The 20,613-nt window shown below is 28.8% G+C and overlaps 1 protein-coding gene across 2 annotated transcripts in view; it reads left to right on the top strand.

The window, feature by feature from the left end:
• LOC111622748 overlaps positions 1-20,613 on the top strand; it is a 55,236-nt gene that overhangs the window by 29,993 nt on the left and 4,630 nt on the right. For both annotated transcript variants that reach the window (XM_023365170.1, XM_023365171.1), the window contains one exon: positions 8,851-8,964. In XM_023365170.1, the coding sequence (XP_023220938.1) occupies positions 8,851-8,964 (114 nt within the window). The remainder of the gene's footprint in view (positions 1-8,850; positions 8,965-20,613) is intronic.

Here is a 20,613-nt window from a genome sequence, read left to right as displayed (position 1 = left end):
TCAATCTGGAGCCTTTGTAGTTTATCTTTTTCGTCACAATTTTCACATAAAATATGAATTTTAGATAAATTTTTTGTACAATTCGGACATTTAGATTGGGTATAATCTATATATTTGTCATTTATAATTATTCCATTTTTATTTAACCTAATCTGCATAAAAAACTTTTTAATATTGAAAGCTATATTTGTCAATATATAGTTGTTATTTACTGGATAATTTAGAATTGTTGTATACCAACTTGTATTTTCTCGTTTTTTTTATATCTTCAATGTCTTGGATAATAGAATATTCCATCACTCTGTGTATTATTTCTTTACTATACTGCTCCATATCATATGTGTGATCCATAAACAGTTTAATAGAAAAACCATATTTATTCACTATCTTTGATAACTGAATTATCCAACTTCGTCTTAAGTCCGTTTTCCTTGATTTGTGATATAGTAAGAACAGCAATTTTGTTGTTATATCTTCAGCCTTAATATTGAAAAATATAAAAACAATAAAAAATTATACTTCAGATGTTAATTTAGTATCAAAAACGTAAAATATTTGAGTAACCCAAGAAATAGCCGAAGATTGCAGCGCCATAGCACTAGCAAAAATTTAAATTTGCTGACTGGAATGCTTTCGGATAACAGATGTTTCGGATAACCAGCTTTCGGATAAACGACGCTCTACTGTACTTGTCATAAAGAGATACTAGTGGAATTCTAATTTGTAGTAGAAGTAAGAAATCTTGTTTGAGTAAAAATTTTCAAAAATCTGAAATTAGATTTATATTGCTAAATTGATCTGTTTAAGACAGACCTTTTTAAATTTTTAAGGTTTAAATTGCTATATATGTCTCCTATCATATGCATGAAATCTATAGTATTTTAAACTTATTAAACCTAGAATTTTAGATTGTTGTAGAGGATAAGTTTAATATATTATAAAATCTAATGGTTTAAGTTATAGAAATTCTTAATTTGTTTTTACAATGATATATTAAGTAATAAATTAAATGTAAGCATCTATGCTGACTGAAATGTTCCTCTTCAGTCTTTTTTTGTACTTTTGTGACTCTGCTGAGAGACGACTTTGCAGTTTATTGTGTGCAGTTCTTTGTTCAGACAGACTTGTTCATCTGAGTTGGCTCTTTTTTCTTTCAAGCTCAGGTAGTGTGTTATCTTTAGAAGTCTGATCTCTCTAAGTAATTTCCTCATACGTGGAAAATAACTACTATACATTATATATATAATAATTTTTTAATAAGCCTAAACTATACATATTAAAATCAATTATTTTATTTTCAAAAGATCAATTTCTATAAACCATTAACAATATTGTCTTACAATGGATAAGAGCATAGTGATTGTTTTAGTTATATGCGTATTTGTCTGAATCATGTCGAAAATATATTAAAAAGCTTTTTGCCTGTATTGATTAATTACAAAAATATAGTTGTATGGGAGTATAATAAGGCTGTTCATTAGTCCTAAGTAACTGTTTTTGTAATGTTGAAAATAGTTTCCCATCTAACATTTTAAATTTTTTGTTTTAATACCCTTGGATGAATGTCAAATGTAAGATCTCAGATTTAATTTAATGTCTTTTGATATAATTAAAACATTGTTATAAGAATGCTTTTTATGTTATGCATTCTTAAGGCATAGTAGACTCTTGATAAGTGGAAAGGACAGAAATTTTTAAGTTAATAAAATTTAGAGTTAAAATACTAGTAGTTTCTGTGAGATCATAATTATCACAATACAAACAATAATAAAATACAGTTGACCCCCCCCCTATAACGTACGTTCCTATAATGACAATTCCTATAACGTAGCGAAAAAATTGTAGCAACTTTCGTATAACGTACCTCCTATAACGTCGTTTCGCGACAAGATTGATAGTCTGGACCAATAGTGGATGAGCAGCCGAACTACTTTCCTCCGACCCTGCGCCACGCTACGTAGCGGCTAAATTGAGTTTGCTATCGTCTGTTTAGTATTATATATAAATTATATATAAATTAGGTACTGTACATATAATTATATATTAATTATATATAAATTAGGTACTGTATATATAATTATATATTAACTTAATTTATTGTAACTTTATTATAATTATATATATGCTTTCTGCCGCCTGGCAACACGCTACGGAGATTTTAGGCTAGTAAGTTGAGTTTATTATCGTCTGTACAGTATGTAAATTAGGTACCGTAAGTCTAATACAGCACTAATTTTATACATTTCTTGTGAAAGAAACACTTCTTATTCAACGGCCATAAAAATTATTTATATTAATGATGTCTCCAAAGGTCAAGTTATTTTTATGCGAAAAATTCGTTATTAGAAATCGCGGCCGCCGTTTAATGTGCTGTTCCGCGATGAAAACCAGCTTTAAGCAACGGCGTAGTCGAACGGTACACACTCGGTAAGTAATCCTATAATTTTTTGTTTATAGCATAGTTTATACAGATTATTCCCAAAAAATTATACGTATTTTGGAAATGTTGAGTCGAATTAGTCTAGAATTGGTTAATTTTATAGAAGAAAACCTTTCGAACAGCCTTAGTCCGTAAAGTTCCCACCTATCGGGCTGCGATTGGCTCATGTATTTAATCGTTCCTACAACGTAAAATTCGATTAGCATGGAACGTATCTAAGCGTTATAGGGGGGTCTACTGTAATTAAGTCAACCTTTTATTATTATTTTTTCCAGCATCTGGATATTCAAATTTATGCTTACATTTCTGTTCTGTCTGTTTATTGAAGCTTCTCAAAATGTAGTAAGTCATCTATTGCAGAAATCACTTTAAAATTGTATGAAGGAAACAAACTGCAACAAGCAATTATTTATTGTGATGTCGTCACAAGCTAGGCTGTAATTTTTAATCATACTTTTAATGTATTTAGTTTAATATATATGCTCTCCACCTCAAATTAGTACTGTAGTGTCTTGTCCCTATACATCATACTTTTCCTTTAACAGTCATGTTGGTCATTTATGCTGCTTTCAGGGGAAAAGTTTTGAATTGAAATAGCGTGACTTCCAGTTTGCATTAGAAGTTCATATATAGTTAATTGGGACCTCCTGCCTGCTCCTAATTTTTCCATATTTAGTCTTATCTATCAAACTCCATTGTCAAGATTAAGGAAAGACAGATGGACAACAGTGGGAATTTATAGGTCTACAATTTTTTCAAATTTCAGCCCAATGAAAACCTCCATAAGAAAACATACTTTAGTTTTATTTAATGCAGTTAATATTATAAGCTAGCAAGACAAAAATCCAGCAACAAGTTGTGTAATTTTCCCAGCAAAAAATTTAAAACTGTAGTGTTATGTTATTTTTTGTAAAAAAAAACTTGTCATTTTATTATAATAATATAAAAACTTAATTTTGAGGGTAGAGATGAGCTTTTATAAAAAAAATTTTAAATGTTAATAATGACTAAAATCTTAAGTCTTTGCTCAATATGACGTGATCCCCTCTATCTCCTTGACCTTTAAGCACCAAAATTTAATAGCATCAATCTTTCCTAATTACCAAACTTCCCTGCAAAATTTCAGAAATTTTTGACAAAAGGCACAGGAGTTAAGCTTTAAATTTGTTGAACAAACTTGTGCCACTCACACACACTAACATTAATACTGTACATACAAAAAACAATAAAAATTCGAACTTTTTGCATTTCTTGACATTTCAAGGTCCCAAGTCCAAAAATGTAAAAATCTTGGGGTCATTTTTTTCAAATAGTTGCCATACTGTCCATTATATATAACAGCCAGGAAAGTGAAAATGATTGAGTTTAAATTAAACATTGTTTCTAAAGATAAGTTTTTAACTGTTCAATATACAATTATTTTCAATATATTTTATTATTTTTTTTTTCTTTTCAATTCTTTTGGAAAACTTGTGTATAAAAATATAAAAAGAATTTTTGTTAAATACATTACCTTTTAAACAACTCAACAAACCTGATAATTTTGATTTAAATCCAGATGAGCTACTGAATTATTGAGCTATTAATAGACTAAGTTAATAATTCTAGACAAATTACTTCATATTATTAACTTCTTAATAGCCTTATAATTTGGCACATCATCTAGCTTTACATTGACTTTTTAAGATTTAAAAATAATATTTAAAAATAATTGTATTATAATGTTTTTAGCTGAATGAAGTGTTAGTCAGCATCTAATTTAATACTCAGTTATTATTTGTAGTATGTTATGACAAAATTAGTTTTTTATTTGATATCAGAATGTAATTACTGAAGCAAAATTTTGATGTTTCTTACTTACAGTTAGATTGTATATTAAAAAAATTAGCTCTGTAATTACAAGTATTATTTCAGCTATAGGAATAAGTCACTCATGAAGGTGATGTTATTAAATAATTATAATAATTTACACAATTTAAGTTTTACAAATGACTGATAATGATACATGCTTTAAATAATTTTTCTTACATATTTCATTAAAGGTTTACATCATTGTTTTTGTAATCACTTTCAGAAATTACCTTTATCAATTTTTTCTTTTTAAATGCTTATTACCAGTACTTTAATAATACAATAAACACTGTAGAAAGAACATTTGTAGTTAATGTGTTTTGTAATTAGGGTTGCTAAATTTCTGACTGGATTAAAGGACACTTAAAAATAATTAAATTAACCATTTCCAACTTTTACTCCATTCCATCTGTTTCCAAAAAAGTAAAATTTGAATGAGTTTTAGTTAATAACTAAACATTACTTAATTTTTTAAAATTAAATGTATAGTTTTCATATTGTTTGTTTGCAAATTTAGCTTACCATTAAAAATTTTAAATTCTAAATTATGTTATAACTTTCTATGGGAAAGGATATGAATTGATACATAAATCTTTACATACCAATTCATATATTTTTTCACAGGCAACATATTTGTGAAAAAACCACCAATACCAGTATGAAATACAGGCATTGAAAATTGAAAATAAAGGACACAATTTTTCCTCCTCATTTCAATAAAAGTCAAGAACAATTTATCTAAAATAAAGGATTTCTGACAACCCTAACTGTAGCTGTTGGTTTTCCATATTATATAGAATTAGTTAAAACTCTATTTTTGTATTTCTATTTTCAAATTTTTTATTTTAAAATATTTTATTTTTATACTAAATTGGTCAGGAAATTTTTAATGAAAAATATATTATTTTTTAAATATGAATATATAGTTCTTGATACCTTACTACTGTATAATAATATAAATATGAACTTCATTAGTTAAAAAAACTGTTTTTATAGTTTTTTTTAAGAATTAAATTCAGATACCTGTATTAGTTTTTGTCTTCATAAAATAAAAGTAATCTGAAAGTTTAATTTGCATGATTGATTTTGTAGTTCATATATTTAATTTTTAAGCATGTTTTCTAAATTAGATATATACAAAATATAAAGATATGAAACAGATGATATATTTGTGATTTTCTAAGACTTATTTAGATTTGTAGATCTAAATGTATGGAGGTGTCAAAGTTTACAACTTCCCAGAAAAAAAAAGAGAAATTTGATAGATTGTGAATATATTTTAATATACATAATCACTCCTAAACTTTATTCACTTACAACATTCCTTAAATTTTATTTTTAAACTTTACAAAAAAAAAATCTCACAAACTATGGATTGGGTTATAATAATGATTAATCTGAAAACTCTTCATAAAATTCAGAAAACTAAATAATGTAATTGTCAATTTCCGATATAAATAGTCACATTTCTTCCAAATGGCAGACTGAGCAGACAAGGATATTATCCAATATATTTGAATAAAATTTTTAATGTATATGCATTTTGGGCTTTAGTCCCTCTTCAGTACATCATGTTACAATGATACAAGAAACCAAATCAACAACTACATAAAATAAAACTTCAAACCACTACACACCATTTGCATAACATACATACAAAAAATTTTATATAAAAATATTTTAATAATTGATACAAATATAAGTAAACATTGATTCTGTTTAGGGAAGAAAAATTTATTTTAACATCTTAAAGGGCATCCGATCATTCTTTTACCATATACTGACAACAAAGACTACTGTTGGTTATAAAGCTCCTCTTTCATTAAATTGAATTGGCTAATTGCAATAATACAAACTGGAATGATGTAATACTTTTTACTAACTAATATACCATTATTTAAATTTATATTATTACTAGCTGCAAGGACCCGCTTCGCTGGGTTTTTATTTGTTCGTACATTTGTATGTAATATAGTTTTTTTTATATATATAAAAGACTGTTTTTCTGAGTAATCTAGAATCTAGCTGCAAGGACCCACTTCACTGGGCAAAAAGTAACGATAGTGAAGATTAAGATAATTACATTATAGCTAATCTTACCCGTTTTCACAGAATGCAAGAATTAGGTTCCCAGTTTCCAGACTAATTAGAGAAGTTTTACGTTTAGTCAAACGAACTATTTTCAACGTTTCTGGAACGTTTACAATCGTTCTATAATCGAACCAATATTTTAATTTTATGTTCAAATTTAATTTGAACAGATTCGAACAAAACATTCAAAATAGAAAGCCACTTTCAACCACTTTCAGCCTCATATCTCCCGCACCCTTATAGCTATCGAGACGCAACCACCCCTATTCACGAATGGAGACTTGGGGCTACCACCACATACAAACACCATTCACGTGCGATGTGTAGTTTTGGTGGAAAAGTGAAATATAGGGACATACATGTGCATTTATATATATATATATAGATATGTTTTATAATTTCAAACTGTATAAAGTATAAATTTTTGTTTTATAATTGTCTGTTTCTTTATGTAATATTTTAATGTTTTGTTTATGTATATCACAGTCGTTTTCTTCAATATGCAAGAGAGATGAATTCTTATGCTTTAATTTTGTTGCCATTTATGCTCTTTTAACCTACATTTAAAAAGCCTTCCTGTTTCTTCTTCATATACTTTTTGTTTTTACACAAACATGGAACATTGTAGACCATTCCTGCAACTTTGCCTATATTTTTTGTATTATTCATTTTTATTCTATCAATACTACTATATATATTATTATTGGGGCTAGGAGTCAGAATGACATTTTTCAGGAACACTGATATATCATTTTCACATACTGAAAATTTTATTTTTTTATTTTATATCTGAGATATACAGATATAGAAATTAATAAAAGGGATAAAAATTGCAACCTACAGTTGGCCAGACATTACATTATGATTACATTGTGATTTTTGACCTTGGAGATATCAGTTCATAAAACCAAAATTTTGAAATTTGATCTGTCATGACACCAAACTTAGCAAGTTGTACATATTTGCAAAAAGTCACATTTAGTGGTTGTGTGATTTGCTTTAAACATCAATCACAGACAAAATACTTTCTGAATTATGAACTTTATGCCTCAACCCAATGATCTGAATGGAACAACCTTCAGATATTTCTTTAAAGCTAGGAAAAAATGATAATCTGAAGTCAGATCTCGTGAATAGGCTGTATGACTCAACAATTTTAACCCCAAATTCTTGATTTGCTGTTAAAATTGGACTAGCATATCTGTATTGTTGAATTCTTGCTCCTGCAAGGGTTCTAAAGTGTGTTTCTCAATTTTGCTAAATTATAGTCTTTGTACAGCATTGTAAATTCAGATTGTTGAACTAAGAAGACTATTAGTCATAGCAGACTCTTAAGTGCATCCATTCTAGTAGTAACTTCTCTCTCATTCTTATAGTGTGCTTCTTAGCATCCTCTCATGAAATTTGTGATATCAGCTTGAATTTTGGAAAAAAAATTTTAAATTATATTTTAAATTTTTGTTAAGATTATATAGATATGAATCAAAAACAGATGCATGAAAATAAACTTATTCTAAACATAAACAACCTGAAAATTGAATTTATTCAAATTTTCACAAATTAATTACTGGAAATGCGAGAATTTCAGTAAATAGTCATGGAAATTTTCTTCAGTAGTTTTAAATTTTATTTCTATCATATTAATTTTTTATGAATTTTCTCAACACAAAAATATTCTTATATGAAATAATTTATTTAAAATTATTTTATACATGTATTTTTTCTCTATACAAATTCTATCAATTTATTTGAAGTATTTAATTGGATAAGATTTCTTTTGTTATATAATTTTTGTGACAACCTATTTGAATAATGGATAAATTTGTAATTGACTTTTTTTTGCAAATGATATGGATATAACATTAAGATAGTTACAATATTTCATATACATATACTGTGTATGATCTAGCAATTGAAAAAAGTAAATTCACATAAATTAGTATCACATTATATTAGGCCAGGTATAGAATGATGCCAGTTTAATGATAGTCTAATTTTAAAATAATTTTAAGATATAGAAAACAAATATAAAGGCATTTAAATGGTTTTATATAATCTATATATATAAATGAGGATGTTTGTTTGCTATGCACACCTAGGCCATTCAACTAATTGCTATGAAACTCAGCAGTTACATTAACATACTTATAACTTAGATAATGTCATANGTTTTGATTGTTTAACAATTTTCTGTAAAAATAATAAAATAAGAATTAGTTTTAATTTTATCATTTTTATTTTAAAATTTATTTTTAATTAAAAAAATTTTTTTTTTAATTTTGTTTTTTAATGAATGAAATATTGAATATTACAGTTTAGTTTTATAAACTGTTTAATATTAGATTACCTTATAATTTAATTATTATTATCTATTATGATGTACAGATTTTTTATAATGGTATCAAACTAATATGAAAATCAATATTACAAAATGTATGTATTAATGATTATCATGCTATTATTTTTAGGCAGAAGAAAAGTGTTCTACAGAATCACCCAATAAATTTACTGGGGATCCTACCATTTCTGCTCCTATATATTTTCTAGTAAGAGAACAGGCAAAGTTAATGGTAACAATAAAGGTATGTATTCAATAAATTACTTTAAAAAATTTTAATTAAAATAATTATCACCATACACAGTACTTTTAAACCAATAGAAAATTTTTTATAATTGAAATACTATATTAAATATATTGAACTGAACTAAGCTATAAAGAATTCATTCATGATAGAAAAATATTAAAAATTTGTGTCATTTTACAAACTCAGATTTATTTATTTAAACACACTTGACAAACCTTTGTCTGGTAACATTTAAAATTTACGAAACGAACATTTTCGGCCTCACTTGAGGTCTGCTTCAGGTTAAATTGAGAAGGAATTCCAAACTTAGAAGGCCTTGTATAGAAGTTTGGAATTCCTTCTCAATTTAACCTGAAGCAGACCGTACCTTGAGTGAGGCTGAAAACATTTGTTTTGCGAATTTTAAACATTGCTGGACATAAAGGTTCGTCATGTGTGTTCATTAACACTGGTAATTACACTGAAAGATATTGTTATTTTATTTATTTGTTTTATTGAGAAGAAATATTTTTTATTTTGCCAAGAAACAAATTTTGTCTATAATGTACTGTATTTTATTTCATTTTTAAGATTGAACAAAAATTAAATAAGACACTTTTCTAAGTGAGTTTCCTCTGCAATATTTTATCACAGCAACAACAAACACACCCTATATATGCTAATTCACTAGTGTTTTATTAAAATTGAAATTTAGTATGTGCTGAAATATCTGTAATTTAGTTAGTGCTCATTTTGTTAATGTTGCTGTGAAATTGATTTTTAAATGCATATTTCTGAGACCTAATTTAGTAACAGTATATTCATTTTGCTGATCAAATTTTATTGACTTGTATTAATAATAATAATTTTCGTCTATTGGATTAATTGAATTTGTAAATTACTATTTTATTAAAATAGTATATTTGGTTCTGTAAATGATTTTAAACTTAAAACCACACACACACACACACACACACACAATTTATGGAAAAAATCAAATTATATATAAGAGATAAAAACAACAAGCAATGTCACTTACAAGCAATAAACAAACATATAAAAATTGTCTATTGGTGTTACTGGAAAATATGTTTAATTAATGAGTATGAGCACTTTCGACAGTATAAGTCTTCTTCAGGTAATATGGCAGATGGAGTGTTTTAAATCTAGAGAAAACAATTTTCAAATTGCTCTTTATGCATGAGCATGGAACATACAAATTTTAAAAATACAAAATTATATGCCATTAAAAAATAAAAATAATATATGATGGCAATGGTTAACAAAAGTAACAGAATTAATAGACAGAAATAATTGATAAGAATGTTTTGTTTAAATTTTCTTTAAACAATGGAGTCCCTTTTTCACCAGTTTGTTCTTGTCACATTTGCATGACCTATGATTGTAGCAAGTTGAACAGTGCAACCCATAGCTGTGGGAAAAGTGTGGGAGAGTTGCATGGGAACATTGATGTAATAAACAAAGATTCACAAATGAACAAGATTCTCCTATCCCCACAGCATTTTACTTGCAAAACTTGTGACCAAAGAGGATCAAAGTTACATTCGATCACTTTTTGGCTAGCTCTGTTGCACATCTCTCACATGAAATATCTTCACAATGCTCTGCTAGACAGTTATCAAATTATTTTATATTTAATTAATTACTAAATAATTTGACGCTAGAGGGAGGCATTAGGTGATCTCCAAAGAATCACTCCCACTCCAGGCCAATTCTTTTCTTCCAGAATATTCTAAATTATTTAATAAATATTAATTTAATTGTAATTATTAAATTTAATAAGAAATGGTGCCTAATTAATTAAATATATTAATCTACTTTTCTGCAGTTATAATCCAGTGGTTGTTTTGGCTTTTACAAATTTATTGGGTTTTGTGATATTTATTTATGTACCTATATATAACAAATTTGATCCAGTTAGTGGATTTTGTAAACTTCAGACTTTTCAAAAAGTGTAACTTCATCTCTATCAATGCAAAGTATCCTATAGCTAGTTGTAGTATATACCCAAATTTTCTAAAGGCTTAACATTTATACAATTTTTACAATTCTTGTTAGCTGTTTTCCCAACCATCTTATTTACTAAAGAGGAAGAAATGATAAAGACCTTTACACAAGTAACTTCAAGAGATTCACATTGGACTTTTCTTTTTTCAAAAATTCATCCAAGTCATCCCATGTTAGCAGCACATCATCCACCTACCACAGATATAGAAGGGTGGGTAACACATACAAAGTGGAGATTGAAACACTTTGAATTCTATAGCTTGCCTGTTTCTGCAAATAAAAACTGCCATTGAAACAAAGTTATTTTTAGTAACTAATAAGAGCCTCCCTTAAGCCCATTATTTGTGGTATGGAATGCCCATTCTCATCAATAGTGTTTGTAAGCATGACTGTTTCAAAGTGGGGAATAGACTGGTATAATGAGACTACATCTGTTTTGTAAAAATAGTACAAATGGAGGAGTAGCCCCAATGATACTAGTTATAAACTTGACTTTGCCTCAAGAGCAGAAGAAGCAAGATTGGAGCTAGGAACTAGTGCAGTAGTTTTCTTATCAAGAGCCTATGCTAAAAGATAGGTTGAATTGAAATGTTTGTTTGCCAAAGGACAAAAGAGCCAAGCAGATTTGTGTGTCCTTACTTCAAAAATTTAATCTGAGACACTATGTTGGCTGGGGGGATCCAGGGGTCTAGATAATGTTAACATTACTCCCAACTTAGTGATAATCTTTAATTTTCTCAAAACCTGAGTTGGATCTTCTGTTAGCAAAACTGATTCCAACTGTAGTAGGAAGCTGTGAAACTGCAGTTACATTAACATACTTATAACTTAGATAATGTCATAGATACCAATCAAAAGTATTGATTTAATTTCCATACATCAATTAATTTCTGTCTATATTCAAATTGCTGGCTACATGTGTAGTGCCATCTGTTGGCAAAGAAATTAAAAAAAAAAAGACTAATTCAAACAAAAAAAAATATTATATTCACTTAATTACTGCAATGGGTAGCACATAGCCTCACATGTGTCAAATCAAAAGTGTTACACTGTGAAAACTGTAATTATTTGGTTTTTCACATCTAACAACTTTGAATAGTACTTTCATAATTCTAATAATTTTTCTATAAAACTCGCTATTTGAGGACATACTTCCTATGTAGTTTATAAGTATTCTGATAATGTAATGGGTTTTACCAAATACATTTTTAAATTTACAAGTTAATAATGCCAGGTATAACAATTATTGCAAATCAGTATGCTTATAAACTTGGGCAATGCTGGATGTAACAAGCTAGTGTGTATATAATTATATATATAAGAAATTAAACATTAATTCATTTAAATTAATTGAACAAAAATCAAAATCAAACCCTTGCAGGATTGTAGAAACCAAGATATTTAAGAATGAAACCTTTTTCAAGATCTTTTTGAAGTCTCTAAAAATGTTTTCATTCTTAAATAATACATGATTGATACTTGAATTTATTAAGTGTTTTTTTTTTTTTTCATTGCCAGTAGGAATGCTCTATTTTTATTATGGAAGTGAGACTGTTAAATGAAATTCTTTAGAATTTGAGTAATTTAAACTTTTATTGTAATATATTCCAGGAATGAATCACAAAATAACAATTAAATTAAATATATTTCTAGCTCCAAAGTTAACAATGCATTAAATTGTTAGCCTATTATTTACAGCTATAATTAAGCCCTTTTAATTATAGCCATATATAATAAGCTAACCATTTAATGTATATGAAATACATATTCACTTGATACTTGCATTTGAATTATAAAAAAACTAATAGGAATCCATCATAATCAACAGTTTTATTTAATTAAAATACAATAAGCTCATTTAAAATTTGGCAGTCAAGTTGACATAAAGATTATCATTTATAGCAAATATTTTCCAGATTATTTGCTGGTGATTCATATCTACCAGTTCTCAGGTACCACAACCAAAGTTTAACAAAAGTAACAGAATTAATAGACAGAAATAATTGATAAGAATGTTTTGTTTAAATTTTCTTTAAACAATGGAGTCCCCTTTTCACCAGTTTGTTCTTGTCACATTTGCATGACCTATGATTGTAGCAAGTTGAACAGTGCAACCCATAGCTGTGGGAAAAGTGTGGGAGAGTTGCATGGGAACATTGATGTAATAAACAAAGATTCACAAATGAACAAGATTCTCCTAGTCCTCCAAGATTCTCCTCAGTCCTCTTTTTCAATGGTTTATTTCAGTTTTGCATCTGGATCCCAGGGTGGCAATTTAGCATTCACAAGGCTTTCCAACTTCAACTGGAAGGGTTTAGGATTAACAGTGAGGTAGTATTGTATCAACCCTCCTCATGGCAATCTCATTGGTTATTATAAAACTCTTAACCTAGCAACAATCATATGTTCGTGTTTATTCTTCTTTTAGTTGGTAGATTTGTTGAAAGCTGTCAATCAGCATAAAATAATGAATTGAATGGTTAGAATCACCTGTTTGGCCTCATCATGAAGTAATAGTAAAATAATAGTAAAAACAGATTGACGCTAAAAGTTGGTGGAGGGTGCTATGGTTCATATTGACAAAACTAATTTATTGAAAAAAAATCTGTAAAATGTCTTAACGGTGTAATTAGCAAATAAAGCAGGAATTCACAGTAGTGATGAGCAACAGGTTGTTCAAACAGTTAAGAAAACCTAAATTGCTAGATGCAAGCAGCCTATGTTTGTTGCTTGCCTTCCATAGACAACATTGTATCTTTCCCACTCCACCACACCTGAAACATTGCACTTTTCTCATATCTTTCTTCAGAGGCATCATTTACAGCATAATGGCTTTAATTTAATACCTGAATCATATTTTTAGTGCCATCTGTGTACTCAAACTAAGTCTTAGTCTTAAACGATTTTTAAATTAATAGTAGATTAGGGAACTATGTAGTTAATCTTAACACACTGTCATGCATGATGAAGAACTGTTCAGTTTATGATCCAGCCTTTTGTCCCAGTCAGGTCAGTTGGATTCCCCTAGTTAACATATGTTCCCATCGAACATTACTTGCTTGTCAGACTGGGACAACCTGACAGACCATAATATAGATGTTTCTGCCATTTGCATCCCACATACAGAACTGTATCAAAAATTCTATAGCCTTGAAAGGTTTCCTTGCTGTCTTTTCTGAGTAATAGAGATCCTGATATTTCATTTGAGAAATCAAAAGAATAAGGCAAATTCTAAATAAAAAATGGCAATGTTAAATAATATGAGGTAGCACCATCAGGTCAACAGTCAGATATTATAATAATAAAATTAACAACATTAATGAATAATATAAGAATATTACTATATTAATATTAATAACAATAAAAAAAATAATCAAAAATAATAAATACAGGAAATCCTTGTTAGTTTGAAATTCAAGGGAAGAAATAATTGCAACTTCAAATTATCTGATGTTTACATATTTCTGTACAATATGCCAAATGCCATATAATTGATTGTAATTTATTAAGCAAATGGAGTATGGCTACATATACAGAATACTATTTTCATTAACTAATAATTAATAATAATAGTAATATATATAAACTGCAGGTAAACAGCATGTCTAGTGAGAAACTCACAGGTTGCAGATAGTTTTCATAAAATGTAAAACAGAATTCCTCAAAAATGTAGCCCAAATTATTTTTAAAGTGGTCCAACTAATCTAGAGTCTTACAAATATCTCACTCTGCTACTGCTACTTATAGCCCAACTTACACTCCCAAATTTTATGAGATAACCATTTTGAGATTTTACCCAGCCATATTTTATGAGATAAAAGAAAAAAGGATAGTCCATGGGTAAGATTAAACCTGAAAATGTGTTACTGTAAAAGCAAAGGCATGTTGACCAGATTAGAGTTGTTCTTGGTCTATTGTTGTCCTATAGTATGGGGGCACTTGATCTAAACAAATGAGTTAACATATGCATATCATAGTTCGGACAGAATTTTCACTTCAAATTTTGAAGTATCCCTATTTCGAACTAACCAAATTCCTTAATATGTAAATCTCTATATTCCCAGTTAGGACAAATAGTACAGTTACGAATTAACAGGATTTCAAACTATCAGAGTTTAAATTAGTGAGTATTTTCTGTATTATAATCTGTTATGAAGTGCAGCCATCTGCTGAAAAATAAAGATAACAAACAAGCATAAACAAACAAAGCCAGAAACAGGCAGACACTTTGGTTATTATATTAATAATACTTTTACCCTTAAGCAAGCAAACTATCAATTACATGAAGAGAATAATCTGAAAATAGAAAAAACAAAAAGCATGTAGAAGATTAACATTTCATTGTTGTTTTCACCATTACAATGTTATAAACACTTAATTTTAACTCTCTTTAAACTCTGAAAATTTCTTCTTGTTTCAGGTTAGGCTTGATGTGGGAAAGGGTTCATTCTTCTCAGTAGTGGAAGAGTTCAAATTTATTTTAGATGACAGAATGGCATATGGGAAGAATGAGGCTAGTGTTTTTGCTATTATTTGTGCAGGTGTTTCTCAGTTATTATGCTTTTAATTATATTTGCTGTTTATAATAACAAAAAAAAAACAATTATTTTGTAGGAAATGGGCATTTCTAAATAACACAATTTACTCTTTGTTAACAATTCTGTGATGCTTTTTGTTGAGGTTTGAGAGTATTATTCTGTTTAGCTGTTGGATGTGTGATGATTTTTACTTTTCCTTTTTATATTTTCTATCTGATTCCAAAAAGTGTGGGTCATGAGATTTGGGATAGCATGAGTTTTTACAATCACCTGACATGTCTGTCCCATAGACTTAACATTATACTTTTGCCACTCCACTATGCCTGAACCATTGTATCTATCTTAAATCTCTTTGGTAGCATCATCTACTAGGTAAGAGCTTTAATTTTTGATACCTAAATTGTATTTTTAGCTCTAGTCATTTACTGAAACTAAGACAAACTGAATTATTGAACAAACTGAAGAAAAATTAATACAGTGGAACCCCATTTAATCTGGATCTCCCAAATAAGAAAAATAGATATATGGAAAACCTATACAGTATATGCAAAAAAATCAAAAAACTAACATCTAAGTAGTACATTCTTGCCTGAGTATAATGTTGCAGCTGTAAGAATACTGTTTTCCCTTGGCTTAATGCCAATTTTGAACACCTGCAACTTTATAACCGATGATCTGGTAACAAAAATAAATACAATACAGTATATTTCAATTACTTCAGTTTAATTTAGTGCTCTGTGTGGAAATGAAAGAACTAAGCTTAATTACCAGTTGACCTTGAAAACAGTCAGAGGTTCTACCATCCACAAAGTTAGGAAACTTATGTATGTGTACTATACCATCTGATAGAAAGCAACAAACTGATTTCATACTTTATATATAAACTTTTTTACAATAATCTTATGTGCAATAAATAAATAAAATGCACAGTACATTTAAACAGCATTATTTGTCGTTAATAAATTTTTCAGATTATCCAGATTTTCAGGCATCTGGATTGGGCCCATTCCTATTTTAACCAGATAAACAGGGTTCTGCTGTACTGGTACATAGATACATAGATTGGAATGACAAAATCTAAAATCCATTAATGAAACAAATAAATTATAACTGGTTTATTCAGTCATCTGTAATGTGCAATATGATATGAAGATGGAAGAATAAACCAGTTATAATTTGTTTCATTTAATGGATTTTAATGTTTTTTAAAAAGTTTGTTTTTGAAAATATTTTAGTTTTTACACAACTAAACTGTTCTATAATTTTAGAGATAAAGGATCAATATTAAATTTTTATACTTATTTCATGTACATGGCATGCACAATTAAGTTCAATGCATTGTAAGCCATAACCATTTTGATATCTATAATGAATCTTGTATTGTATTGTACTGCATCTATCAATACAATAAAGAAAGGGAAGAAGGCCATACTAATAGGTGTAGCCTTTAAAAGGGGTGAAAGGAAAATACCAAGGGAAAGAATGAGAGAAAGATTTGTGGCATGGGCCAAGAGGGTGAAAATGTTGAAGGGGAAGGGGGGGTTGTGTGCCGCATGGGGAATTTATTAAAATAGAACAAGTTACAAAATATAAAATGCCGAATACAAGATACATAGATACATACTAATAACTGATGTTAAACATAAGATATGCAGCAGGTAATAGAATACACCAAAAAAGTATTGTGATTACATAATTGTGAATTAATATACAGAAAAATACATACAGATGTAAACTTAGACATATAACATATACAAGAGATTATTTTGCAATATTTATAGCAGGTGGAAAAAAAACACCACTTAGAGTTGATAAGGAGAGTGATGGAACCTAATCCAATATTTTAATGTTCTTTGCAAAGTCCCTAAGAGCTTTGAGAGTGTTTTTGTAACTAGTTAGTTCATTGAGCTTGCAAGGCCAATGAAGTCCTGCACTGTATACGATGTCTGCCAGGGTTTTCCTTTGCACACTGTAAAGAGGACAGTTGAAGAGAATGTGCACAGTATCTTCTTCCTTGTTCAGATTGCATAGGCAATATCAGGACCATGATTTTTATGACTAAGAAAAGTGTAAATTCAGAGGAATCTGTAAAGTAAAATATTTTTCCAGAATTACTCCTTCAGATGCATCAATTTTTAATTAGTTTGCAAATTTAAATGTGGAAGACTAAGCTCAAAAGCTGAACATTGTTCTGGCTGTCCTTTTAGTGCAGTCTTGTAGACTTCACTAAAAGGACTGCATTCAGTCAAGAAACTACTGTATATAGTAGATGGAAAAACTGGTTACAGAAGAGGCACTCTGAGGAAATTGCTGCAAGCTTTTGGATTATTTCATATAATATTAATACCATTTTAAAAGAATATTTGTGTCAGATGGGTCCTACATTATTGACTTCTGAGCAGTTGGAGGCAAGAGTTGATTAGTACTCTTTCTGCTTCAAAAACACTCAAATGGGATTTCAAAATATATTAATGACATCCTCACAAGTTATGAAACTTTGTTTTTGAATTGTAGCAATATATATCAAAAGAGTCCGTTTAAGGTTTGAAACTTCAGTGATGGAAAAGCCAACAAAGATTATGGAAAAAAGTGTTAATAAAAAAAGTGACCAAATTTTTTTGTAAAACCAAACATATATTAACAATTCCTCCTTGAGAATAGAACTGATTAATGTTTTCAGTTTTATTTTAAAAGAAACTGAAAATGTTTGTATATTCACTTTATTCATTAAACTCATTTACTAGAAAAGTGCAAATGGTTTTGATTTTACAAATTATTGGTTCCATCTTTTTATTTTGGATATTAGTAATATTTAAGAAAAATTCAAATTATAAAGACTAAGTTTTTGAATAGTTAAATTTTAATAATTTAAGCTTCTTACAAATATTAACCACTCTGCAGTGATTGACAGATATACCCATCAAGGGCGATCATGTGGCACTTGAGAACGATATCAATATCCACAAAAAACTTAGCCAAAAATTATCAGGAAAAAAATTCACAAAAAGGAATTATGTGACAATAAAGATTTTTTTTTCTTTATTAGACATAACTGTTTAAAAATTTTTTTCCTGAAATGGAAATGAGAAAAACACGTGCAAAAATTCTTAAAAAATTTCCCACATTTATAGTGATAGTGCCATATCTGACTATCCCTCTCTACAGAGGTTAAAATGGAGGCCATGGCATTTTTCAAAAAGGGCCTTTGAAAATATGAACATATTCAAAAATCGATTTTGGAATCATCTAAGCCTAGGACTGTTTTTGAGTAACTCAAGAAGTATTTTGAAAGCTAGAACTTTTTCATCCAATAACATGTAGCAAACCTTTAACACTCTTTCAGCAGGAAAATATCTTAATTTTCATAATAGCAAATGTTTTTGGCCTTCTTCAGAGGACTGTCAGGTTTACACAGAAGAAATGTAAATGCAAACTTAGAATTTCAATTTAGAAAGTTTTTTTGAGATTGTTTAAATGCTATGACATATGAAAGAAATAATTTTTCATGTTAGATTCTTATTAGATAAAAGTTTAAGAGCACGATTTATTATCATCTGCTATGATAAAGAACAATCTCAAAAAACATCTAAATTTGGAATTCTCACTTTGCATTTAAATTTCTTTTGTGTAAGCCTGATGCAGCTCTCTGAAGAAGGCTGAGAATGTTTCCTTATGAAAATTAAAACATTTTCATAACAATGGAAGATGTTTGAGGCTTGTTGCATGCTATTGGATGTTCAATACCCCAAAAGTTTGAACATACAGTTATTTTGTGTACCTAGTTCCTTAATTACTTTAGTGTTAAATAAATAACTTTGATACTCACAATATTTTTAGTTTTTGTTTGTTAATTGTATACTGCATTCTAATGGAGAAATTAATGTGTTGTCTGAACTGTTCCCATTGTTTTTTGAAAACATAATACAGAACATCTATACTAATATTATAAAGAGGTAATGTTTGTATGTATGTATGTAAGTTTGTTTGCAGCAGGTAATCTCTGAAACTACTCATCCAATTTCAAAAATTCTTTCACTGATATTTAGAATGGAACCTCTGGACATAGGCTGTATATTATTCTGTTAAACATTCATATAAATTAAAATATATAATCTAGTTTCTTTGCAGACACCTTAAGGTGACATATATCAACACTTGGCAACTTATTGACTATTTATTCAGTTGGCTTCGGAACGGTAGTAGCAAATACTCAAGTGAGAACCTTGAGGACTGACGTGGAGAAGGGTTCCATGTGAACAGCAGTTGAACATGGGTCAGTCGGTCCTAAGGGATGGGAGAAATCCGTTCCGAAGCCAACTGAATAAATAGTCAATAAGTTGCCAAGTGTTGATGTATGTCACCTTAGTGTGTCTGCAAAGAAACAGCTTAATAACAACAACACGGTTTCATCAGAATAAAAAAAAATATATATATAATCTAGGTTAAGACTTTTATGTCCAACAGATGGCGCTACGAGTACGACGCCCTAAGTTTGCTTTTCTGTGATGCATTATGCTTTTCTGTGAAAATGAACTAAAGCAGATCATCATCTATCTATCTATATAAATAAAAATGTAATGTTCGTTTGTTCCTACCGATTCCTTTGAAAGTTTGACACAACACTGCATTCGAATACGCATACGTTTTTATATAATATACGTGTCGAAATTCCCCCCACTGAAGGGAGATGGTTAGGATTAAAGCTTACCATAAAGAACTCTGCTTCTATTTATACTATTTTAGATGCGGTTTTTTGCGTTTTTGATTGTGTTTTAATAGGGTACGTCAACAGAATGTACACTAAGAAGAAATTTTTCGAAAAATTCCCCCTACGGGGGAAGTGTTATACATTTATAATAGATACATTTTGAGCCACAACAACGCGTGGTGGGGTCCGCTAGTAATATATATTATCAAACATTTGCAAAAGATATAGCTTAAAAAGCTAAAAATTATATTGGAACTCGGAAGATTATAATTATAAGTAAATATTCTAAATATCAAAGTATTGTTTAATTAAAAGACTGTTTGAAAGTGTATACAGGTTGAGATAGGGCAGGTTGTATGCAAATTTTAAATTGCAATTACAAACTCAGTAAAC

The sequence above is a fragment of the Centruroides sculpturatus genome, unplaced genomic scaffold (assembly GCF_000671375.1).
Source record: "Centruroides sculpturatus isolate CEXI.00-Female unplaced genomic scaffold, Cexi_2.0 scaffold309, whole genome shotgun sequence".
NCBI classification, from domain to species: Eukaryota; Metazoa; Arthropoda; class Arachnida; order Scorpiones; family Buthidae; genus Centruroides; species Centruroides sculpturatus.
This window is presented reverse-complemented; position numbering and strand designations above follow the sequence as displayed.